Source organism: Nothobranchius furzeri, chromosome 3, assembly GCF_043380555.1.
Source record: "Nothobranchius furzeri strain GRZ-AD chromosome 3, NfurGRZ-RIMD1, whole genome shotgun sequence".
Lineage (NCBI taxonomy): Eukaryota > Metazoa > Chordata > Actinopteri > Cyprinodontiformes > Nothobranchiidae > Nothobranchius > Nothobranchius furzeri.
In genome coordinates this window covers 76,742,866-76,770,088 of record NC_091743.1, presented here as the reverse complement: position 1 = coordinate 76,770,088, position 27,223 = coordinate 76,742,866, and the positions used below count along the sequence as shown (strand labels likewise).

At 41.7% G+C, this 27,223-nt stretch overlaps 1 protein-coding gene across 2 annotated transcripts; it reads left to right on the top strand.

The window, feature by feature from the left end:
- Window positions 1–1,332: 1,332 nt before the first annotated feature.
- Window positions 1,333–27,223, top strand: alpl (alkaline phosphatase, biomineralization associated). 2 transcript variants are annotated; one of them, XM_015958397.3, is made up of 12 exons: window positions 1,333–1,472; window positions 3,828–3,951; window positions 7,394–7,513; window positions 8,475–8,590; window positions 14,439–14,613; window positions 15,236–15,411; window positions 16,289–16,429; window positions 16,548–16,617; window positions 16,721–16,855; window positions 25,050–25,241; window positions 25,816–25,935; window positions 26,899–27,223. In XM_015958397.3, exons 2-12 carry the CDS (start codon window positions 3,879–3,881, stop codon window positions 27,162–27,164), a joined length of 1,584 nt encoding a protein of 527 aa, XP_015813883.1. In that variant the 5' UTR covers window positions 1,333–1,472; window positions 3,828–3,878; the 3' UTR covers window positions 27,165–27,223. The 2 variants fall into 2 exon arrangements, with proteins under 2 accessions (XP_015813883.1, XP_015813884.1); XM_015958398.3 differs by having other exon boundaries at window positions 1,357–1,476.

Below are 27,223 nucleotides of genomic sequence, written 5' to 3'. Positions count from 1 at the left end.
TTCCTAATGTGATTTCTCGCACATATGGCAATAAAACCCTTCTGATGCTAATTCTGATGGACTCACCCTTAACTCAATCTGGAGAAGGCTGTTGTTGGTTTAAAATTCAAGAAATAACACGAAACGTCCCGACTACTTTCAGCTAATCATTAGCACTAGCAACTTCACCACACAGCAATAACGCCTCCAGACGTGTTATTTGTGTAGATAAAACATCCATGTTGCAAGTCAGTGGTAGAGTTGTGTTGCTGTTAGTCAATCCAAGGCGAGATGTCAAAATATCAGGAAATAATGCTCCAAAAACTGTTGTCTGAATGCGTGCACAGAAGAAGGTGTATGTGACTTTTGGTGTAACAATTAGGCCAGCTCCTTCAAGGCAATCCTAAGGCCTTCCCAGGCCAGCAAAAGAATATAGTCCCTCTAGCGTGTCCTGGGTATTCCTTTAGTTCTCCCCTCCTGGTTGGATGTGCTCTGCCAAAGTCACAAGGGGCATCGTAACTAGGGCTGCCACAAACGACTATTTTAATAATCAACTAATCACCAGTTTTGTTGACGATTATTCGACTAACCGTGTCATGTATAAAAGTTTAGCTCTTTGCACCAGGATGCTCTAATATACCATCATTAGCTTCAAGTCTGAAGTGTGATCAGGTGCTGACTAATAATAAAGACAAGATGAAAGCTTATCAAATAATTTTTAAATGACTTTGTAATCTTTTAATACAAATGCTACAGTCAGATGGAGGGAAGGGGGGGGGGGTGCTTGGCCACTCCTGGCCACCCCTTGGGGTCGTCACTGTACTGTGATTACAGCTCTCATTTTTTAATAAAACACATTTCAAAAGTCATTATTTGTTGTTTCTTTCTTATTTGCTTTAATAATATTAGTCAAATTCAACTAAAGTCCAATTATGTCAGTTTGACGAATAAAAACCAAAATTCATATTTATCACCTAGTATCTTTATAACTATGAGCTGGTAGCTGCTCCCTGTGATATTAACTGTGAACTAAAACGGTTAGAATTGGACTCCGTTTCTCCAAACAGAGGTGAGACATTAACTGTTCCTGACCTTTTTTCCACAGAAAAACATCCAAACTGTCCGTTTAATGGAAGCAGGTCCTGCAGTGACGCCTACAGGAGGTTACTATGAACAACAAGCTGTAGGAACCTTTCACTGTGGAGCCCCTTAAAACCTTATCAGAGCCCAACGCTTGGCGCATCCATCAGTCAGCATTCTCGGTCTTCTGCAGCAGCTTGATCCGTCAGGCAGGCGGAGCTCTTGGTCCATCTGCTCCCAGCGGCAGTGCATCCTCCCCCCCCTCCCTCTTGGGTCACAGACCGCTATTCTCAGATCCGAACAAGTGCGGCCTTATAAAAAGGGTTGTGAAGGAGCGGTAAGCACGCGCGTTTCCAGGTGAAGAGAGCTTGATGACTCCGCGCGCACCTGGATGTAGATCTGCGTCACCAACAGTAAGTAAGACCATTAACTTTTCTTGTTAATTAATTCTTGTTTTCCAGCACCTTATACGTTGCTTTTGGGAACACCACGCTGTCGGTGGATCGGGAGAATCTCCTCTTACTTTTGCCTCTCGACATGCGCGCTGATCCCTCCAGTCCAGATTACCTCGGGATGTGTTTGGAGGGCTTTTCTTGGTCAAGTGTCATTCCTTATCTGTATAATTTATTGTTTAATGAAATAAAGTCATGCAGTCTTCATGAAGCAGGGTTTGCAGGAAACGCACGTCTGAATCCGCATTTTAGTCGTCCTGCTCATGCAAAGAGGCTGGAAGAGGCAGTCGCGGTGTGAGAAGCAAAACAAGTTAGTTGCCTCTTTAAAAAAGTGGGTACAGGGTTTGGTGTCTGTTGCCACTCAGAGTGGTTAGAAAGTCTGCAGTCTGATTTATATTCATCCTCTCATTATGAGCACATTAAGCACCACCTGTTCACAGCCCACTTATGAGAATAAAGCCTTAATCCATGCTGGAGCATCTACCTGCTGGAGTGACACAGTTGCTCCATCAGTCACAGAAGGCAGGAGCAGAAGGTCAGAGCTAGTCTTCTCTGGGAACTTTCACCCATGTCTGAAGAAGGACTTCACATCCTCCTGACCACCGTGCTGTCCGGCGTGCTGCTGGTGGCGGTTTTGTCTCTTCTGTGCTATTTCACCTGCAGACTGGCCGGATCACTTCCTCTGAGTGGACCTGGACGCTTTTGAGATAACTGCATCTAAGGAATATGGTAGAAGGAGCCATCCATGCTGGCCTGCCAATGTGAAAATGTATTTTTCCAGGTCTGTTTCTTATGAAGCGGGATGGGGTCTGACAGTTTCATGTCAGAGGTAGATGTTTAAAGGTATTGGCAAACTTTCTTTAGGTCCAGTTATGAAACTCTTTGTTGGGACGTTAAAAAAAGGCAGGAATCAAATCATGGGATGCAGTAATCCCATCCATGAGGAGGCTTTCACGGAACGTTTTCTTGATTTACAAAATCAGGAGCGATTTGTCAGATGAGAACAGGTAAAAGGTTTTTGTCTTGAAATAATCTTTTTCCGAAGTAATTTTTTTCAGGGGTGGACGTGACCAGTCAATCATTTGCTGTTAATCGGCTTTGTTATGGCTCTTAAACCTCTCAGTGCTCTGGAGCTCAATCCCATTAAAATGACCTTGACTGTAAGCACAAGAAGAAAGGAGGAGGGTGAGGATAATTACAGATGAAAGCCTGACTGGCCAGAACCCATAAGGGCCCCTGTTGGGCCACTGCTGTTTGCTGTGAGGCTTAACTTTACAAGAAGCAGCTTCCATTTCCTCCTCATTGTTTGTTGTTGTTTTTTTTAAATGGGAGGTGCTCAGAGATCCAGTTGTTGACATCCGAGACACAAATCAAAGACATGCCTTTACATTAGACATTCCAGTTTTAAGACAAATTTACTCTCTTGATGAAACAAACTAAAGGAGCCAGATCATGCATTTAAAAAACTTTGACAGCAATGGTAGACACGATTTATGGTAAAATATTACTGTCGCTCCCGGTGTCCGCAGTCATTTATTTACTCAGCTGAAAAATGTTTCATTTATTAAAATTTTTGTTTTATTGATTCTTTTCTGCAAAGTATTTTGTTTGAATTTGGTCGTTTCCAAGCAGCATTTTAGTTGATTTATTACTCCGCTCACCTCACATGGACTCACACCGGCTACATAAACAAAGAAAGTCAAAAAACATATTAGTTCTAATATTTTAAACTGTTTACCAATAAAGGATTGAAAACATCATACTGACAATTGCAGCTAAAACGTTACCGCCACGACCGGGAGGCGAACTCTGACGCTCTACCCACTGGACTACCAAGTCCATTACACAACTATAATCACTTATCCTGAGCTGGCCATTACACAGGCTTTTGTAGATAGGACGCAGAGTTTTGTCCCCAGTGCAGAAGTCATTTTTCACAAAATCCAGGTTTCAGAACCCAAACCAGAATCAGGGGGAGGTGACACAAGTGGGCTACTTTCTCTTGGATGCAGGAAAAATATTTACATGGACCAAATTGGAGCCGAGGCAGGAAAATGCATGAATGCAGCCCAATCTGTACCTGTTTACAGATGTTGGCATAATGAATGATAATTAATAAATGACCCACGCTTTACATTAAAGTGTATAATTAATTAATTCACACGTATTCACACATGTGATGGTGAGCTACAATAGGGAGCCCAAGACTCCTCCCTTTCCAGTTCCTTTCAGTCATGGAGTAAATAAATATTACAGAGGTGTGTCTGAGTGGGTGATTGAAGATCAATACTAGTCTGTGTTCTTAACCCGTTGTAGCCGACGTGACCGCTGAAGGGATCGCTCCATCAGCCACACTCAGACAACAACATGTACGCTGCCGGCTTGCTCATCGCTTGTTCCTGTCTGATCTCAGAGAGCTACCAACGAGCACCATTCCCTGGTGAGTTACTGTGCAGGAAAATTAACATCCAGTTGTTCGCCGTTTAGCAGGAGATGCCAAGAACAAGCTTAGAGTTTTCAATTTTGTAGGAGTAGGGTGCTTATCATTTCAGGATGTTTGTTTTTTCATTGGAATTCTTTGTTTTGGGAAAATCAAAATGTTATTTCTGCTGAGTTCCAACATCACAGGGTAAAACAGGAATTTATTGTCTAAATATTTTCTTGGTGACATATCATTCTCCCACCCTGATCTTTAGGTCATAACCTTTACATTTTTGTTTTCCTAAACACAGATAAGTTTACAATCAGTCACGTTGAGTTTCACATGCATGTTGAATGTGAAAATAGTCTTCTGCCGGATGAAAATAGATGGGGAAACTCTTGAGTCAGAAAAGGCTGGTCTTCTTTTCATCACAGTCATGCCCCACCCACCGCGGCTTGTGACCTGGGAGGCTGTGTTGATTTAGCGTCCAGGAGAGAGCAGAGCGTGTCTCCGCTAGCAGAAACTAACCATGAGCATTAGCAACTCTACAACATAGTGGAACATGTTCAGACTTGTGTGGAGATGTCACATCAACGTTGCTTTTTTAACTCAAGACGGAATAGTGAAGAAAGGCGTTCCACCAGATGTGCAAGTGTCATGTCACATCTGTGAAGCGTTGTACGTTAAAGTGGATGAGTGCGTTTCTACTGGCAGCAAATAGCCACGTTTTGTTGCGTCCCAGAATCAGAGTCACGCATTGCTTACCCTTCAAGCCTATTTTTACAGAGCTGTGCCTCCAGAACGCATCAAGCTCAGCAGTTAAGATTGGGCCAGACAGGAAGTTAAACACAAAAGTAGTGTAAGACACCAGGAAACTTTCAAAATAAAAGTCCCGTTTAGATTTCCCGTAGCCGAGGTAGACAGAACAGAAAATAAACCACAGATTTTTGAGATACATGCTACCATCTTTTTCGTTGCTCGTTACCACGGGAACAGTTGAAATCACGTGTAATTTTTTCAGGTTGTTTTGTGGCCTCGTAGGACCAGCTGTATGACACGCGTTCTGCGCTGTTTTGAGTCTGAAACGCTCCCAGTGGGAAGGAAGCGAACGGGTAAAGCGCATCTACATTATGTGCCGCTTACGTATCTATTGTAAAAATGGAAAAATTGAAGCCAACCTGAGGCCAGATGATAGCACATCATCAATATTTTTAAGCAAGACTCAAACTCCTTCCGTTTTCCACCCCCAGTTGTCCAGCTAATCTCAACTTCCTGAAACCGGAATGCCAGAGCTTTTATTCCACTGAAAACTTCTCAAGGCATCCATTTATTTTCAGAGACCACAGCACATTTATTGAAATAACAAGTGAATGCCCGCTTTAAATTTGAGGAACTGTAATAGATTTAATTTGAGTTTAGAGCTTAAGGAGTATTAATCTGATGATTAAAACCATATTTGCCCTCCATTAAAGAAGTCTTGAAACTTCCTGTTTGATCAGAAGGTCTATTAGGTTGATCAGCGAGAAAGAGTAATACAGTTTTCTCAATTGTTTACACACATTTTCTGAAAGCATGCCTCATATTCTCTCAGAACTCGACACACAAATCCAAAAACACACACAATGGGCAAAACCCCTCAATTAACCTGCAAAATGAAACTTCACATTCGGAACAATGTTATTTCTCCTCACAATGTGATTTTGTTGTCAACCGACACACACAAACCATCACATGAATAGACATTTATAAGAACCAGCAGAACAATGTAACCATAGACACATTGCTTGGTGTGTGTGTGTGTGTGTGTGTGTGTGTGTGTGTGTGTGTGTGTGTGCCTGCTCTGTCTTCTCCATCCCCAGTGAGTCGTGGAGGATGGCTGCTTATACTGAGCCAGGATCCTCTGGAGGTTTCTTCCTGTTAAAAGGGAGTTTTCCTCTCCACTGTCACTGCATGCTTGCTTAGTATGAGGATTGCTGTAAAGACTCTGACACTAGTCAGTGACTTGATGCAATTTGCTGGGTTCCTTATATAGGAAAAAATTTTTCTGATTGGCTTAATGAACTGACCTGAATTGGAATGTTTATTATGTGAAGTGCCTTGAGACGACTCTTGTCGTGATTTGGAGCTATATAAATAAAATTGAATTGAATTGAACACTTACGTGCTCATCGTAAAACACTATGATGAATGGAAAACACATCTTCTCCTTTCATCATAATGACTTAAGCCTTTTTGGTTCAGTGTTACACCTACTACAGACAGTAAATACATACTTGTGTTGTAAAATATTTCAGAATATTGTTTTTTACACTGAACACACAAATACATGGTAAAAATAATTTTATTTTTCCCACAAAACATTGTACACAATGTTTATCCCATTCCCTACCAACACAAAGTTGCACACATGAACAACATACAACAGAAGAATTTACTGTATACAGTTACAGTAAAAAAAACAAACTATGCTGCATCCTCTCTTCTGTTGTGGTCTGGCCACAGCGCCTCATCCACATCACAAGCAATGTTGTCCCTGGCCAAGCAGCGGGGGAAATATCTCCTAGTATGGCGATTATAGCCATGAAAAGAATCAGCTGCCATATCTCCACATGCGTCCTCCATAGCTTGTCTGTCGGTCATACACCTTCCATCTCCATGCAGAAAAAAATTCCTCAGTGGGATTGAGGAATGGAGAATATGGAGGGAGATAAACAACTAAAAAGCGTGGGTGGCCAGTGAACCAGTTCCACAAATGTCCCAAATGTCCCAAATGACAACGTACCTGGGCTGTTCTGGACCATCTACCTGATTTGGTGGAATGAGTGTGTTGTGTAGGGTGTCCAGGAATGTGATCAGATGGGCGGAGTTGTAGGGGCCAAGGGTAGCATGGTGATGGATGATGCCATGATAGCTAAGCGCTGCACACATTGTAATGTTCCCTTACTCTCACTCCTCTGGCTCTGGTTCCAATGTTGGCATCCATTGCTCCAAAACAGAAGAGCTCACCTGTTGCCCTTTTATGCTAAAGCTCTGATTGCTGATTGTAAAACTGTGTGACGGGTGTTTGCCCTTGTGATGAGTCAGTGTGCATATTTGAATAGCAGTGTGTTCCTTTATGAAAACAAGATATTTCTGCTTGAACATTGTGCCAACAGCAGAGAATTGTGTGTAGTGTTTTGAAAAAAATGTGTTTTAGATTAGCAATTTGAGTGCAAAGCAGGAATTGTGCTTGTAGTTTAGCAGAATTGGTTAAGGGGGTTGGTGAATTGGTTACATGTTGTGGTCATTGTGTCTCAAGTACCAGAAAATGTGTGTAAACAATTGAGAAAAACTGTAATCCGTCAAATATTCTATTCTGAGTTGAGGTTTGGGGTTCATGTTTGCTTTAATTAGCAGTTTTATAAACCAGTCTTCATTTTATGTAATCATCAAAATCAAATCTGATTATTTTATAATCCAGAGCAAGAAAAAGATCCCACATTTTGGAACACGTGGGCCCAGAAGACCCTGAAGAATGCTTTGACTCTGCAAACTCTCAACACAAACAAAGCTAAGAATGTCATCCTGTTCCTTGGTGATGGTACGTCGCTTCTCACATCTTTATCAGTAGTTAGGAATGCTAAATCAAAGAGTTTTGTTTTCCAGAACGATCACCAGAGAGTTTATTTATTTAGGATGGACTAATACAAAAGATTCATTCCAGCAGGAGAAGATGAGTGAAATTTTAAAGATGTTTTCTGACATGAAGGGAATGAAACCAAGCTGCAGCGCTGCCATCAGATGGCTGGGCTTCTGTTGGTGTTGGGATGCTCACTGGTTCTACAAAAACATTTATCCTCCACCGGGCCTCTGCGGTGTTTCTGCCTGCTTACCCAGCATGACATTCTTGCATTTTGCTTCATTCATGGTCACGTTAGGCCGTTTAGAGATCACCAGTGAAAATCTTCATAACATTTTCATCTAGAATATCTTTTGAAAGGAAACTGACACCTTTGTTTCGCTTTACGTGTCTGAAACTAAATTTAAGCAAACAATTTGAGTTTCAAATAAGCTGGAAAGCCTTTACCAAACCTGTAGTCATTCATTCTCGGCCGAGAGCTTCAGATACTTTAGTTTTTCAATGCTGTGTACAAGAGAGGTCACACTAGTCTGAATGCTGCGAACTGTTTCATTTCAGGCATTCAGATGAAAATGTGCGTACCAAAACTGCACAGAAAGCTAAAACCTTTCCCTCTCAGGAGTTACTTTTTTGTAAATCTGTAACTCTAAAGTTTTTCCTGCGGGTTCTGCATTAGCCACGAAAGACTTTGACTTTCTAAGAAATCCTTTGTTTGTCTTTTACTCATCGCATGGGTGTCTTATGTAACAGGAATCAAAGAAAATGTTTAGCCTGACAGCAGTCGTGCTGCTCTAACATATCAATGAAAACATGCTGCAAACATCAAATGGAGCTTTATCAGTTTAGTGGTGCAGAGTTTGGCTTTTTAATCCGTGCTGATCATAAATCAATCTTACAAGTCAACCTGCTTTTGTGTGTTCAGGGATGGGCGTCCCGACAGTGACGGCCACTCGGATACTGAAGGGTCAGCTGAGTGGACATTACGGAGAAGAGACGCAGCTGGAGATGGACAAGTTCCCTTTTGTCTCTTTGGCCAAGGTCTAACTAAAATACAATATGACACTTTATATTGATTGCTGTTGTCGCTAATGGCTTCCTGAGTAGGCCAGTGGCTATAACTAGGTCATTCTGTGTCACAGCACAGACGCGAACAACCACAACAGAAAGTATGGGCACAGATTCAAGTCTTTAATTTTTTGTGCTTGTAAGCCTGACAGCATAAATATGCATTAAAGCTGGGGTTACGTAGTTTAAGAATTTTAAAGTAACTTAATTCAATTCAATTAAGTTACTACAATTGAATGCACACAGGGTTCGGGGGCCACAAAGAGGGGGTGGGCCTATTGCGGACCACAGATTTAGATTAAGCTAATATTTTTGATAACTCTGAAAGCTCAACTGGATCAAAACAGTTCAAACACAGATGAGGCTCTACAGTTACCTCTGATGCTGCCTCACTTTACTTTTGTTTTTAATAGAATTTATTTTACTCGTGAAAAATCCCATAAAGTTGTTGCTGCTGAGGGCTAAGGGAATAGATGGTTCAGAGCTATGATTCTTTGTAAGTTTAGCAACTGTACTGAAAAGAAATGTAGGATTATTCTTATTCTCCTCAATTAGCGCAGAAAAATATGCAGTTCTAGCTTGTTTAAGCTCATTTTTATAAAACACAAGACTATTTTTCCTTTCCCTTTTTAATTTTCCCTTAAAAATGCTCAGATTTGACTATCTACATAATTTACATTATATCTATAAATCTATAATTTATATTTCCCCTGTGTTCCTCCCCTCGGGTCTCATTTATCAAACGTTGCGTAGAATCCTTACTAAAACCGCACTTAAGCTCAGCAAAAAAAAAAAAAAAAAGTACTTACGCCAAGTAGGTCTGTGATCTATCAAACATGGAGTACGCACAGGTGCATGCAATCTCCGCTTCATAAATTGGAAACTATCTAGAAAGTTTCTCAGCTGCATTTTAGTCACATCTAGGGTTGTCACGGTATGAAAATGTAACCTCACGGTTATTGTGACCAAAATTATCACGGTTTTCGGTATTATCGCGGTATTTTTTAAACGGTGTTTTATATGTTCAGAAAGCATTGATAGTCCTGTTCTACACAAACTGAAATAGTTTTGAAAAGGTTTAACAGTGTTTATTAAACCTAAAATAACACAAAGCCTTAGCAAAAGTGCAACTTTTCACAAGTAAAGGAACAAATAGCTTATTTTTCTGGAACATGTTACAGTAGTCAGTGCAGGTTTAAATTATACAAATCCAAACATTCAAAACATAAACAATATGTAAACAAATCAAAGAAACACCACTTATTTTCTCATATACTTGTTTTCTTCATTATCAAAATGAAAATCTAAAACTCCAGTCCACACTTGACTTGAGCACTGTACAAGTCAACCTTAAAAAAATATGTATTTAAAATAAATAGCCACTTTAAACAAATTACTAAAATAACTACTACACTATGTAATCAAATCCAAATGTCCAAGTATAAATGGCATTGAATAAGTAAACAAATCAATGACAAGGAACTAATTGTATATTTCTCTTCATCATCAACAAATAAGATGCTTCATCCAGCAACAGGGTGTCCGTGACACGGTTTAAATGCTGGCAGAGGACGCTGCGGCTGCAGTATATAGTGACTCGTTGCATTCTCCCTCAACCAAAAGTCCTCACGTCATGCATTTAAGCTAAAATGCTAATGTTAACTTACCTTGCACTGGCTGTAGAGACGTGGGTGATGGTCACGCAGATGTGCCATTAGATTCAAAGTGCTGCTGCCTTTTGCAGACACTTGTTTCCTGCACGTTCTGCAAACGGGATAGCCGTCTTCTATTAACTGTCCCTCAGCATTTTTCAGAAATCCAAAATATGCCCATACTTCCAATTTAGTCTTCTTTGAGGGCTGATGGATGTCCTGGGCGCTGCCGTCTCCTCCTTCGGCCATTATTTCAGCTTCAAAGTTTTGGTGCTGTTGCAAACTAAAAAGTGCGTGTGCGCGCCGCGGGAACTTCAGCTGAAGCGACGGTGGCTGGTAAGGGTCACCGCGCCTAAACCGCGGCCACGGTAAACCCACCGAGATAATTTAGTTTTTTAAAAACTGGACGGTTATTTTTATTGTCAACTTTTTTACCGGGGTTTACCGCTATACCGGTTACCGTGACAACCCTAGTCACATCCCGCCCTCACCACGCCCACTTACTGCCATAAATAGTCAATGCAAAGTGCCTTGTGGATCTCATGCATATACATAAGCCGGCTGTTGCAGCGCTCCACCAATGACGATGGCGACCGTAGATCAAGGCAGATCAAGGAAGCTTAATTTCACAGAAGCAGCAATTGAGGTACTTGTGGGTGAGGTGGATAAATGAAAGGAAGTGCTTTTGCAAAACAAATAATGAAAATCCACGGAGTGGCACAGCGTTGCTGAAGCCGTCAATGTTGTGAATTCTTCAGAGAGATCTGTGGCAGATATAAATAAAATGGTCCAATCGGCGTTCGATCCCCAGACTCCCGGGTGAAAGTGACGCGTGCTAACCAGTCAGCCAAACAGATCTCCCTTGTTCAAGTAGCCAGGGCGCATGATCAATCGGGTGACACGTTGTAAGCCAAGAGGAGGTTAGGACCCAAAGATGCAGAGATTCCAGATGACACAGGGTTGGTAGAAATAACGTAAAAATCCTTTATTAAAGAGTAAATCCAAAAAGGCAGGGAGCCAAAAACCAATATCCAAAATGTCCTAATAACAAAACCCAGAGATATCCAAGAACGCAAAAAAGACCAAGAGAGATTCAAATATCACGAGAGGGGAACAAGACGAGACTGACACAAACAATGAACCAACAACACACTGAGACGCAGACAGGGTTAAATACACTGGGGCATGATGAGTGGGAGATAAGCTGCAGGTGCGTGGGGAGAGAAACCTAGTGAAAACAATTAACTGATCAGGGAGAGGAAAGTGAGCAGAGGAGGGGAAACTAACATGACCTAAGAGCAAAAAAAAACCTAAAGACAAGAGCAAGCTAAATAACTAATGTTCTAAGGAAGGAGAACTACAAAAACCGATGGAGAAAGAAACACACTCAAAGAGACTAATTAAATGTAAAGCTGAACCTTATAGAGAAACTGCAGCGGGGTGACTAGGGGAGACCAACGGGAGTACAGGACCTGGGAGGGATATCCTGGAGGGGCTGCAGACCAGGGGACACATGAGGAACACAAGGAGACACATGAGGGAGATGCAGATGCAGACCATGACATCGGGTCACAGTGACAGGACACACACACTGTCACAGACGCATGACATTCTGTCTAAACCTGTTCCCCTGCTGATATTCTGCATTCCGTATTCTGCGCTTCAGGCTGTGTGTTTGTGTGTGTGTGTGTGTGTGTGTATGTGTGTGTGGGGGAGGTCTTGTTCCGTGTGAAAACGAAGCAGTACAAGTGATAATGCTGCAGGATTTCATAATTGTATCCTTCTCAGCAGCAGCACTGCAGGTGCTCTCCATGTCCAAAATGTACGTAAGCCAGATCCTTAGTCAACTTAAAGTTGCGCACATTTTTCCGCTAAGTTTTCTTTCATAAATCCCAAAGTTTGCGCGAAAAGTTGCTTACGCAGTTTTCCGACCCCGTTTTGAGCGTAAGCAAGCTTGATAAATGAGGCCCCTGGTCTCTACAGCAAAACAAAACATTTTTGTGAACCTGGAGTTGAATAGATTTACGTATCAACTTAGCACACTAACCTAGCTTGAATGCTAATTTGATTAATGTCAGTCCGTAAACTTCAAGCTAACTGTGGAAGAGATGGGAGGGGAGTGACAAGGGATTTATTTTTTTGTATTTTGAAGCAAAGTGATTAGTGTAGTGTTCAACCTTAGCTACATTGGGCAGTTGTTAAATCCCATTGTGGCATTAGCAAGTGTGCTAGCATTGCGAGTGCCAGGTCCCTGCAGGTTTTACACTATAGATTTGATTAAAAGGCATGATTAGCAAGTCCTGCAGAACCTGATAAAGGCTGAGGAAAAAATTCAGCAGTTAGAATCAGGTGTGTCTGAGCATGTTAGTTCTACAAGGCTATTTGTGTGTGTGTGTGTGTGTGTGTGTGTGTGTGTGTGTGTGTGTGTGTGTGTGTGTGTGTGTGTGTGTGTGTGTGTGTGTGGTGTGATGCGTGGCTTTCAGCTCCTTCCAGAAGGAGCGTGATAGCAGGGATGGCAGCTATAGCCTTTAAGAATCGGAAGATATCTTCCTTTCCTTGGTGATGTCATGCTATGTACACCAGATTTAGGGTTTGTCACATTGAAACAAAAATGCCTGAGAATTTCAGCTATGTGCATCTGCAGATAAGAATTTGCGTGTGTCAAAAAAGACTTGTATTTATAGAAATAACTACACAAGTTACAAAATTTGAAATGAAATCTCTGTTCTTAAGTTCAAATTAAAACTCGAATTTGTGACCATAAGTAAGGGTACAAAGAAAGATGCAATCTAAAGATATTTACACCAAAACAAAGCCAGAGCGACTAGCTCAGATGACAGTTTATTTTAAATCATCTGTTTGCTAAAGTGTTGTGGTCTGGTGGTCTGTGGCACCAAGAAAAACAGTGAGAGGTGGGATTCCCAAGTATGGAAAGCCAAAAAGATCATAAATCGTGAGCTTTGCAAAACAAAAACAACACAAACATCAAAACTAATCTAGACAAGAAAAATTACTTTCCTATTCAAAAACTTAAGTGTACTGTTGCACATCCAATCCTAACAAAGATTATGCTCAATAACCCATAAACCTGCTTCAGCACATCTGAGCAGCAATAATAATGCAATTGTTAGTTGAACAGTGCTATAATAACGCTAAATATCTATTTATATAGAATGGGCAGCTGGATGAAAAAGTTAGTAAAGTCACCAGACTTTTCAAAATGAGTAAAGTGGTAAAAAAAAAAGTGTCATTGCTCTGTAGCTCTGGAGGTGGCGTGGTCGAAACACCATCATTACTTTTCATCTAAACTGCAGTAACATGTGTGTGTGATCCAGGGGTAAGGCAGAGCGGGTTAGAAAATAGCGTTTTTAGCCTCATTGGCTTGCATTCATGCTTTTGTTCTTCCGGGATCCATGAGCTGACTGGAAAGGGAGGAGCCTTAGGCTCCCTATTGTAGCTCATCATCACATGAGTGAATATGTGTGAATGGATGAATTATACACTTTAATGTAAAGCATTTATTAATTATCATTCATTATGCCAACATCTGTAAACAGGTACAAAACACACTTCAGTCAACAAACCATAGGGGGTCTATTTAGATGGTAAATGCAAAAACTAAGAACAAAACAACTACATGACTTTTTAACATTATGTATATATATATATATATATATATATATATATATATATGTATATATATATATATATTTCACCATTTCTAAGACATTAATTTGAAATTTGCATGGGTAAAGAGCTAACGGTAAGCTTTCAATTCACTTGATCTTTTTGACAATAAAAATAACAATTGCTGTGACTATTTCTTGTGATTTTACCTTTATGAATGCTTCATAAACAATAATAAAATTCATTCATTTACCGAATATGTTTTTATAAGTAATTTAAATATTTTTGTGAAAAATCATTGAGTTGATCACCTCAAGATTCAGTCTGAGATGCAGAGAGACTTGATGCTAAAATCAAAAACTTCAATTAAATGAAAGAAGTGAAGCAGCAGCAGTAAAAAAAGATAAAACTAACATCCTAAACGGAGAAACGGAGAATTATGAGTGGAACAAGTCAATCTATAAAAACCATGTTGTTGACTTTTTTAGTGAAATAAAGATGATTTCAAAAAAGTTATTCGTCAGTGGGTTGTGTTTCTGCAGACATACAACACAGATGCACAGGTGCCAGACAGCGCCGGGACGGCCACGGCGTACCTCTGTGGGGTTAAGGCCAACGAGGGCACGCTGGGTGTGAGTGCAGCCGCTGTTCGCTCCCAGTGCAACACCACTAAGGGCAACGAGGTCACCTCCATCCTCAAATGGGCCAAGGACGCAGGTGGGGAGGAATTAAATAAACATAATGTGACACGAGCCAGTTTTATTCTCTTATTCAAATGAAGGTGTTTCGTGTGCGAGGAGACCAATTACTTCTGTAGATATGTAAAAGTAGGGAGGAATACTTACTGCTGTGGCTTTATTGCTTGCAGCATTGACTTTGAAGTGCTCTTAGAAGTGAAATTCTGTAGACAATTTTTCACGCCGCTGATTTGCATTTGCAGCTTTTTGAACCTTTGAACCGAAAAAGCAATTTGGAAGTAAAATATACGTGACCATAAAGCCCATTTTCAGACAGATGAGATCTATTCGTGTGGACTAACTCTCTAACTCCAGTTTTTCACTTTGATGTTTATGTTTACTTATCAATAAAATATATTTCAAGTTCTTTTTGTAGTTTGTTGGCGTAAAGGTTTGAACTGTTACTTTTTTAAGGAATAACAATAATCCACTGTGAGGGTTTTTCAGCCTAAAGCGAACAGCAAACACATCAGGTGAGCCACACATTCCAATTTCAGCTTAAACTGGTAAGACGGCGGTATGGGCCTAGTTCCGACCTAACCAGAGTTTATGTGCACATCTTTCAAAATCCTTGGATTCAGCTGCATTTGCATGTGCTGCAGGAAAGTCGGTGGGAATCGTGACGACAACACGGGTCAACCACGCCACTCCGAGCGCCGCTTACGCACACTGCGTGGACCGGGATTGGTACTCCGATAATGAGATGCCAGCTGAAGCCTTGATGCACGGCTGCAAGGATATTGCCAGACAGCTTTTTGAAAACATTCCCAACATTGATGTGAGTTTGAATTTCAGCAGCTACTTAGAAATAAGTTTTAAACTGGACTGAAAATGTTTATCATTTGAAAACAGATGTGATGTTTTTTTTGTCTGGCAAGACATGTAGACAGAGCTCAGTCATTGGGGAGGTCTTCATGCAACTGAAAAGCCCGATCATCGTATTCATTGCTACGTAAATCAGTCAACGCGGCAGTCTGCCATACTCGGTGGAAGAAGAAACACTATCTGCTCATGTCTCAAAAGCCTCTTTGATAAAAGAAACTGTGGCAGCAAATCAGGGGAATTTTTCCGTGGTGGCATGGCAATGCGGGAATGTTGCAGTTTTCGTGTCGCCAAGCTCGACAGTAATTTTACCACAAAGGTGGACTTCTGAAGGAAGATTATGCCTTTGCGTGTGATGTCATGATCATGTGTGGATGTCCGCCGAGCCCTGGCTCGAAACAGTTTAGAAACTGAAGGTAAACACGGGCAGTAAGAATCCGCTGAGATGGTCCAGTCCCTGTTCTGATCCGGGGGAGTGGGTTCTTTTGATCACTTTTAGCCTGGTATTCAATTAAGGACCAAAACGTGGGCTAGAAACGCCAATGGCCAAGGGCGGTGCTGATGACCAACCTGCAGAGAAAAGATTTTTGCTATTGCTAATGTTTGTATACATTTATAGACTAATGGTTTTCTGCCCATCCTGTTTAATGGTAAGCACTGTTTTACTGGGGTTTATTACTAATAGGCTTAAACTGACACTGAAGTCATGAACTATGTTTACATACTTGGTGAAATCTATCCTCTGATTTTAGTTTTACTTTTTATTTACAATCATTTGTCTTAAATGTTTGCCAAGTGAAACTGATTTAGCTTTTCACATTGTGGTTATTTAGGTTATTATGGGCGGAGGAAGGAAATTCATGTATCCCCAAAACACGTCAGATGTGGAATACCCTACCCAACCAAAGATGAGCGGCACACGGAAAGACGGAAGAAACCTGGTGCAGGAATGGATTGACAAAATGAAGGATAAGGTACATTTTTCATAATATCCAGCTTTTCTCCTCTTGCTTCCTAATTATCAACCTAACATCATTTTTATGTTTGTTAGTTTGAAGTAACTGGAGTTTGATGATTCCCTCTTTTCCCCAGAAAGGCAATTATGTATGGAACAAACAGCAGCTTTTATCTCTGAACCCAAACAATGTGGATTACCTACTGGGTAAGTCTCAGTGCCCTTATGAAACTCACATTGAAGGTATTTTCTCTAGACTCATTTCCTGTGTTTAATCCACGATTTCCCCGTGTGGATGCTGTCATTCCAGGTCTTTTTGAACCTTCGGAACTGGCTTATGAGCTGGAGAGGAACAATGACAGCGACCCTTCACTGACAGAAATGGTGGACGTTGCCATCAAAGTCCTAAAGAAGAACCAAAATGGATTTTATCTGCTAGTGGAGGGTGAGAGAAACAAAGGAAATACTCATACCGATGACATAGAAAAGACAAAGTTCCTACTATAAGCGTAAATTTACCCAAACTTCCAGGCATGCCTACTTGACTGGACACTGGGAACGGGCCATTTTCAGGAACTTTCAGAATCAGACAGGTTTTATGTGCACAAATCACAACATTAGGGAAATCACTGCGGTAAATAAACGCTAAGCAAAAATTAGGATTAAGAAATGAACACAATGAAATAATAATATTAATACAGTGAGACAATAATTAGAGAAGCAGCTACTTTATACAAGTCAATGTAGGTTCTGGTCAGAGCGGGTCAGTTCAGGTGCAAACGCAACACGGTCATGTGACTGGAACAAAGCAGCTGGAGTGGGCGGGTCTACGATTGTCTATCAGTCCGACTGCAGAAGGGAAGAAACTGTTTTTGTAGCGAGAGGTTCTGGTCCGAATGGTTCGGAGCCTCCTGCCAGATGGGAGCGAGTCAAAGAGACTGTGTCCCGGGTGACACGTGTCTGCTGTGATCTGACCTGCACTCCTCAATGTCCTGGAGGTGTACAGGCCCTGTATGGAGGAGAGTTTGCAGCCAATGACCTTCTCAGCAGGACGTACAACACGCTGCAGTCTTTCCATGTCCCTGATGGTAGCTCCAGCATACCACACGGTGATTGAAGAGGTGAAGATGGGAGTGAGATTTCGGAGCACCTGATCAGGGGTGGGTACACAGTGGAGTTGCTGAGTGGAACTCTGGGTTAACTCAGGCTGATTGGTTATAACTAGGAAGTTACAGCAGATTTCATTCAAATCAGCATTTGTAAAATTAGAAGAGTTGCTTGTGAAGCAGAATGGTAGCAAAAGATAAGCACAGATTGCACAGCTTTAAAAGTGGCCTGAGTAAACTCCCAACAATGGAAAACACAGCAGAATTCCCCCACGACAAAAAGCTTTGTTGTCTCACGTAGCACTGCAAAAAACTGAGCTTCTTCTGAACATTGAACGCCACATTTTACATCATGCAGCTGCTCTCATCCTCCGAATGGATTAAATTATGCTACACTTGAACAGAAGTAATGTTACTGTGGATGCGTTTTGCTGCTGATTAGTGACGTCACTCACTGCTGAAGCAGTCGTGATATGCTGAGTCTGTGCAAAGTCCTGAAAGAGTCATTTCGTATGGTGATTTAATTGCTGAGAGGACCTGGGGTCTCATTTATCAAACATTGCGTAGAATCCTTACTAAAACCGTACTTAAGCTCAGCAAAAAATAATGTACTTACGCCAAGTAGGTTTGTGATCTATCAAACATGGAGTACGCACAGCTGCACGCAATCTCCGCTTCATAAATCAGAAACTATCTAGAAAGGTTCTCAGCTACTTTTTAGTCACATCCCACCCTCTCCACGCCCACTTACTGCCGTGAATAGTCAACGCAAAGTGCCTTGTGGATCTCATGCACATACGTAAGCCGGCTGTTGCAGCGCTCCGCCAATGACATGGTGACCGCAGATCAAGGCAGATCAAGGAAGCTCAATTTCACAGAAGCAGAAATGAGGTACCTGTGGGTGAGGTGGATAAATGAAAGGACGTGCTTTTGCAAAACAAATAAGAGAAAATCCACGGAGTGGCACAGCGTTGCTGAAGCCATCAATGTTGAGTTCTTCAGAGAGATCTGTGGTGGATATAAATAAAATGATCCATTCAGGATTCGATCCCCAGACTCCCAGGTGAAAGTCATGCACACTTACCAGTCAGCCAAACAGAGATGTCCCCTGGACAAGTAGCCAGGGTGCATGATCAGTCACAATGACAGGACACAAACTGTCACAGACGCATGACATTCTGTCTCAATCTGTCCCCCTGCTGATATTCTGCATTCCACATTCTGCGCTTCAGGCTGTGTGTGTGTGTGTGTGGGTGTGGGTGTTTGCGCGTATGCGTGTGTGTGTGTGTGCGTGTGGGGGGTCTTGTTCTGTGTGAAAATGATGCGGTACAAGTGATAATGCTGCAGGATTTCATAATTTTATCCTTCTCAGCAGCAGGTGCTCTCCATGTCCAACATGTGCGTAAGCAAGGTCCTTAGTCAACTTAAAGTTGCGCACATTTTTCCGCTAAGTTTTCTTTCATAAATCCCAAAGTTTGCATGGAAAGTTGCTTACGCAGTTTTCCGACCCCGTTTTGTGCGTAAGCAAGCTTGATAAATGAGGCCCCAGGACATCGTATCTCCAGCTCAATTTCCCCCTCCCAGAAATTATCCTGATGTTCCGACAATGGAAACACACCAACTGGCTGTAAATGTAATGGATATAACCTGAAGACTCAGAAATTCAGCCCAAACACAGCAGTTAAATCAGTTTAAATGAGTTTAACCAGAAAAGGGCATGGCTGAAAAATATGGCTGGAGTCTCTACTGGCACAAGGCTGTCAATCATCTGGCAGGGAGACAGAGCTTTGCTTAAAAAGAGGAGCACACAGGTGCAGCAGGGAGACGATCAGGCAGGGCTCAGGTGAACTGTGTGAAGCTGATTAGTAACAGGAGGACTGACAGAAAGGAAAAACAAACATGACAGGCATGGCAGAACAAGGTGGAATCATTACAGTAAAAAAAATTTTTGTTGCGTTTTTCTTTTCAAGAAAACAGAAAAAAATAAAATAAATCTTCTTTTGTTTTTAAAAACTCAGTAAAGTTTATTAAACATGATAAATGAAATGATGAATACATTTTTTTACTGGATTCCACTCATTAACCAAGCCATTTATTTTGCTTTTCCACAATTTATCTTTTATTTGTTTTTTTGTGAATAGACAGAAAATGATAGTTGGTAACTGGTAGGTTAAAAATCTTCAAAAGAAACATTAGGGTACAATATCAGGTCTTAGTCAAACTAGAAAATTACATTATGTTCTCTAAGTAATTTAATTCATGAAGACTTTTTAAAACTTCATCATTTTCCCAGAATCACTGATGCAGAGACCCCATAGCAGAGTCTAAAGTGGCCTTAATTTTGTTTACTTCCTTTGTGTGTCAGTTTACCCATAACATAAACTATAATGCACCATAAATCAAGCTAAATATAGTCCAAATAATTCTGTTCAATTCAGTTCAGTTTGTTTATAAAATGCCAAATCAAGACCAGAGTCGTTTGTCGTCTGTTTAACACCATCAGCAGCATCGTCTCTCCTCCCTCTCCTACAGCCTCCATCCACTCTGTTGCAGACTGTGAGAACTTTCTGTCTTTCTTTGTGGACAAAGTCAATAAGGTTAGATCTAGCATCTCTCCTTCAGCCTTATCGCTGCCTCTCCCGACTCCAACCAGGCCCATCATCCTAGATAGCTTTGCTCCTGTTTCTTTGCCTGAGTTAACCAAACTAGTTAACTCTATGAAGACCTCTGCATCCCCCCTCGACATCTTACCCTCATCTTTGTTTAAAAGTGCTTTTCAGTCCATCGCTCCCAGTGTGCTCTCTATAATTAATGCTTCTCTGGTCTCTGGTCAGGTCCCTGCGTACTTTAAGAACGCTGTAATCCACCCGCTTCTTAAAAAAACCGAGTCTCGACCCCTCTCTTTATAGCAGCTTCAGACCCATCTCTAAACTTCTGTTCATCTCCAAGATCTTGGAAAGGTTGTGGCTAAACAACTCACAGCTGCTCTTGATGAACATAACATCTATGATAGCTTCCAGTCAGGTTTTCGTAGAGCTCATTCTACTGAAACAGCTCTTCTTAGGGTCTCTGATGACCTTCTGACTCACAGTGATGCAGGGGACTGTTCTGTTCTGGTCCTGCTGGACCTGACTGCAGCCTTTGACATTGTTGACCATCACCTGCTACTGGAGAGGCTGAGAGACTGGGTAGGCCTATCAGGATCTGCTCTGGAGTGGTTCTCCTCTTATCTCTCTGAGCGCTCCTTTTCTGTGGCCGTCTCCAAGTTTAGGTCCTCCACCACCTCTCTTACCCATGGTGTCCCACAAGGTTCTATGCTGGGGCCTCTGCTCTTCCTCCTCTATCTGCTCCCTCTTCAGCACATCCTGAGCTCCTTCAAAGGAATCTCCTACCATCTTTATGCAGATGACATCCAACTGTACATCTCCTTTAAGCCCCATGAGACATCTAAGCTGCAGCTGTTACACAACTGCTTAGACTCTATCAAAACCTGGATAGCTGGGAGCTTTCTTCAGCTGAATGAAGATAAGACTGAGATCCTCATCTGTGCCCCAGACAAGCTGGTTCTCAAAGTCAGAGACTCTTTTGGTCAGCTTGCCTCTCACACCATACCCTCTGCCAGGAATCTTGGTGTGACCTTTGACCCAACTCTCACCCTGGATTCTCATGTCAGTTCTCTTGTTCACTCTTCCTTCTTCCATCTTAGGAACATTGCTAAGCTGAGTCCCATTCTGTCCCGCTCTGAACTTGAGACAGTTCTCCACACCTTCATCTCCTCACGCTTAGAGTACTGCAACTCTCTTTTCACGTGTCTGAGCAGAACCTCCCTGAACCGTCCACAGGTGGTTCAGAACGCCTGTGCTCGGCTTCTGACCAAGTCCTCCAAACACACCCACATCACCCCGCTTCTCCTCCAGCTTCACTGGCTGCCAGTCAACTTCAGGGTTCATTTCAAGATCCTGGTTCTGGTCTATAGGGCCTTACATGGACAAGCACCATCTTACATTGGTGATCTTCTTAGTCCTTTCACCCCCAGCAGCTCCTTGAGGTCCAGTGATCAAAGCCTACTGGTTGTGCAGCACCAGGCTAAAGACCAAAGGTGACAGATCATCTGCTGCTGTGGCCCCCAGACTCTGGAACTCTCTCCCCCTGAGCCTGAGATCAGTGGACTCAGTGGTCTCCTTCAAAAAGCAGCTGAAGACTCACTTGTTCAAGCTGGTTTTTGTATGACCTTCTTCACCACTCTCTCTTTATTCTGCTCTCCCCACCTATTCCACCTTCCTCAGGATCCACTGATTTCCCTCTTTCCTATTCACTCTCTCTCTTTCTTAACATTTTTTTAATCACAATTGTCTATTTTTGCTCATTACAAATATATTTTTAACCATTTTCTAATTTTTTTAAAAATATTTTTTACATTTTCTGTTTTTGTGAAGCACCTCGTGATTTTTATCTTGAGAGGTGCTATAGAAAATATATTTTCTTCTTCTTCTTCTTCTTTATCTTCTCAAGGACCTTCACATAGTAAACATTCCAATACAGGTCAGGGAACTGATTTATCAAGCTGATTGGACCATTTTATTTATATCCACCACAGATCTCTCTGAAGAATTCACAACATTGACGGCTTCAGCAACGCTGTGCCACTCTGTGGATTTTCTCTTATTTGTTTTGCAAAAGCACTTCCTATCATTTCTCCACCTCACCCACAGGTACCTCAATCTCTGCTTCTGTGAAATTGCGCTTCCTTGATCTGCCTTGATCTACGGTCGCCATGTCATTGGCGGAGCGCTGCAACAGCCGGCTTATGTGTATGCATGAGATCCACAAGGCACTTTGCATTGACTGTTTATGGCAGTAAGTGGGCGTGGTGAGGGCGGGATGTGACTAAAAAGCAGCTGAGAAACATTCTCGTTAGTCTCCGATTTATGAAGCGGAGATTGCGTGCAGCTGTGCGTACTCCATGCTTGATAGATCACAAACCTACTTGGCGTAAGTACATTTTTTTTGCTGAGCTTAAGTACGGTTTTAGTAAGGATTCTACGCAATGAATGACCCCAGGTCATTAAGCCAATGAGTAAAAAGTTTCCTATATAAGGAACCCAGCAGGTTGTATCAAGTCACTGACTAGTGTCAGAGTCTTTACAGCAATCCTCATACTAAGGAAGCATGCAGCGACAGTGGAGAGGAAAACTCCCTTTTAACAGGAAGAAACCTCCAGCGGATCCTAGCTCAGTAAAAGCAGCCATCCTCCACAACTCACTGGGGATGGAGAAGACAGATGTAGCCTCCAGAAATGGTCAGTTTTTCATCTACAGTGTGACCTCTTCAGTATCTGGTCATAAGGAGACATAAGTCATAACTGGTGCCTTTAATCTGCAAGAAAGATACTGTTGCTTGACCAAGGTCTCTCTGCAGCTTCCTCTTATCTAAGACTGCTTTGCTTCACAGGGCAAGAAGGATGAACTTTCATAATTAGATCATGTAATGAAATGAACTTTTATAAGAATGAACCATTAGAATAATGATGAAATGGAATGAACAATATGGTTAAATGAAATATTTTGATTAATATGTGCTTAGATTTATAAGGATGACATGAAATATATGACCCATATATTTAATCAGCGTACGTGACTGGACAAGACACACTGACCATATCTCCATGACGCAAGTTAAAGTTAACGTCACTGCACATAGATATTTTCTTATCCACAAAATCAGCATCTTCATATCTGAGGGAGGTGTGTATCTGAGGTTTGTTGGCAAAACCCCTTTTCATGGCAAGTTCTGATTTGTCAGTAAACCAAAATATGGCCATTATTAAAGCAGAATCACTTCCTGAGTGATTCAGTTGAGCCTAACTCTGACTGGCTATCGGAGGAAACCTCTGCTCCCATCGCATCTTTTGACAAGCTGTCAAAACCTGTTGCACACAACAGCTAACCACAAACAGTTCCTTCAGAATAAAGCTGAACCAGCTCCGACTCCTTAAGAGTACTCCATAGACGCAAATAACTACCTGTCGTGACCTGTAGACATCTCGAGACCGTGTCTAGTGGCACTGCGGTTTCGTCTACGGACTTCGGTACCGTTGGGGTCCACGGACTTCCACACATTCTGGATCTACCATGAGGGTCTTCGAAAGGGTACGTAGACTCGACAGATTGCGTCTGATGTGGTTTTATAAACCATCACTTATAGTTTATAGCAGACCAAATTCACTCCCACTCAGAACTCAGTTCTCCAGATACGGGGGTTCTGATAACATCACATTCACACATCATCACACCTCACATTCCATCCACTTAGACTCATTCATCGCATAGTGTCCTAGTTGTCATGTTTTTAATTGTTTAGAAAATAAATTTCTTACTTTTTATAAGTCTCTCTGAATTAATACGAAGTGTGTTTACGATCCTTGAATAAACAAAGAATTCTAATTCTTCTGGTTAAACATTCAAAGATCAATCAGACTGGATTTCCATATTTATATAGAAATTCACATCTTATTGGTCAAATGTAGTGTAGTATATTGAGCTTAAAAAGCACCCAAAATACATACGTATGCTAACCCTACACAGAACACACACACACACACACACACACACACACACACACACACACGCACACACACCAGAGAAAAAATAAAGTTAACAGCTGAAATAGCAGGAAATAATACAGTTAAAGAGCAAATTGTAGAAGAAAGTAGTCGAGTGTGGAAAGTGGTCAGTATGTCCTCCAGCAGTCTAAGCCTTTAGCAGCATAACTACAGAGATAACTCTAGATAGCCTAGCCTTTTAGATGGAGGAATGTTGGAGGCAGGGCAAGGGAGAGCCGTCTTTACCGACTGTACACTCCACCTCCCTCTACCCCCCCCCCCCCCCCCCCCCCACTTGTCCAGATCTAGGCTAACATCAGATTTTAACCATTGGCCATATCAAATAAAAATGTTTTAAGCCTAGTCTTAAAAGTAGACAAGGTGTCTGCCTCATGGACTAAAGCTGGGAGCTGGTTCCACAAGAGAGGAGCCTGATAACTAAAAGATCTGCCTCCCATCCTATTTTTAGATATTCTGGGAACCACCAGTCTCAGACCTGCAGTCTGACAGTGAAGTGCTCGGTATGAACATATGGAACAATCAGGTCACTGATGTATGATGGAGCTTGATTATTAAGAGCTTTATATGTGAGAAGAAGGATCTTAAAATCCATCCTGAATTTAACGGACAGCCAATGTAGGGAAGCTAAGACAGGAGAGATATGATCTCTCTTTTTAATTCTCATCAGAACTCTAGCTGCAGCATTTTGGACAAGCTGAAGACTTTAAACTGCATTCTGTGGACTTCCTGAGAGTAATGAATTACAGTAATCCAGTCTTGATGTAATAAATGCATGAACTAGTTTTTCAGCATCACTCCTGGAAAGGATGCATCTAATCTTAGCAATATTCCGATGGTGGAAAAAGGAAATAATCAGATAAAAAAAACACATTTCATTTGTAATATTTAATGTAAACTCATATCCTCTTTAGGGGGACGGATCGATCATGGACATCATGAGGGCAAGGCCAAGTTGGCTTTGTATGACGCTGTGGAAATGGATCGGGCCATTGGCCGAGCAGATCTCCTGACCAGCATTCATGAGACTCTGACCGTAGTCACTGCTGACCATTCTCACGTATTCACCTTTGGAGGCTACACACTCAGAGGAAACTCCATATTTGGTATGACATGAATATAACATAGATACTGTTTATGTGGCTCTGATTGCTAAAGCCAGGCTGGGAGTGTTGATGACTAGTTGGAGACAATTGTGGAAAAATGTGCAAATTCTCATTAGCAGTTACCAAGTTAATGGTCTAAACTTTTGTGTGTTGTTTTATACACGACCAGGTCCTGTGGGATATGTCATGTCGTTGCAACATACACAAACGGCACAAATTCTATATGCAATTTAGTCATAAATGATCAGAATTGTGTTTCAGTTTGGTTGCAATTCTTCCATCTTTTTATTCATATTTTTGCATTTGCAGATTAGTTGTTAACTCACCCTTTTCTGACTTTAAGAAGGGGTCCACATACCTGAGGTGACCCTTGTGACATTTATGAGGGACTTTTATTCTCTTTACAAATGAGTTTAAAAATGTTAGCGACTTGAGACAAGAGGTGCTGCAAAGTCCTTACAAATGTTTCAAGTCATTTCAGATGTTTCTCCACATTTACGGTCCAGAGAGATCGTCGCTTAAGCTTTTAGTCGTATTCTGACGTGACTGTAAATTCCAAATGTTCTTGTTTCAGGTCTGGCCCCCAAAGTGAGCGATGCCGATCAAAAGCCATTCACTGCCATTTCATACGGAAATGGACCCGGCTACAAAATCGTCAATGGTGGGAGGGAGAATATTTCTACAGTTAACTACGGTGAGTAAATTTGAAATCAAAATCAAGGCAGGATAAATATACTGATTGTTGACCTGATTTTCCCTTTCTGACTATCTTAAAACGGACATAGTACCTTTTGCATTCTTTTGTGCTGCTGTGTGAGTCTCTACTGCCTCTATAATACACCAGCTGTGAAAAAAGAACATCTGTACATTTTCTGTCAGTTTTGGTTTAAGGAATTATGTGCCTAAATCAATCCGAGTCAAAAAGTCCCCGTTTGTGATGTCATAAATGGGGAAATCAGAATAGAACCACCTCCCACGTACAAGAGAGAGCTGCTGCTGGAGGAGCAGCAGCTCTACTCTTAGCCACTCCCGAATATCAGTGCTTCTCAGTGTATAGCTGACAGAGCGGGAGATGGGTAGGTGTGTCCAGCTCCAGTTGGCTTTCTTAAAGTGACAGAGCCCTGAAACGGCTCATTTTGGTAGGTACTGAAACTGTCAGGAATTAAATGGCTGAGATCGCTTCATGTCAGAGGGACTTTGTGTTAAGACCTTCATAATCATGTTTTGTATCGACCATATAACTATTATAAGTTACCATTATGGATGTGAACGATTACAATAAAGGCTCTCAAATCACATATTCCTGCCACGTGTGGTGTGCTCTGCTCGGAAGGACATCGGAACCACTCCATTCATAAATCCGTGATGTTCACCATGTTGAATTCTCTTGCCCCCATTGTGAGAACAAACGATGGTGCAGCCTGCTGAATGTGACGTGTAGCCAATCAGAATGTTCATGTGTAAAACCACGCACAATAGGACCACATCAGTTATATCCGTGACTTTTTATCGCCACGTGTGGGGTCCCTCATGCTTCAAAAGTCATCTGACAATTTTAACATCCTGAACCAATATGTTCATTTCATTGATATACCTTTTTAGCTCAGAAATAAAGATCAACACTTTTTGTTTTTTTTAATGCATCTCTTCCTTTCAGAGAGTTCGCACTACCAGGCCCAGGCAGCGGTGCCTCTGCTCAGTGAGACTCACGGAGGAGATGACGTGGCTGTGTTTGCCAAAGGTCCCATGGCTCACCTGCTACATGGGATCCACGAACAGAACTACATCCCCCACGTAATGGCCTACGCGGCCTGCATCGGCCAGAACCAGAACCACTGCATGTCATCTGGTGGAACAGTCGGGTTACAGCCAGCCTTCTCAAGCATGGCATCCGTTCTCGCTGTCACTCGATTTCTGTGGTGATTTTCTTAAAGACACTTTTTAATGTTGACATGTCTTAACAAGATATTTTCTTTTTCTAA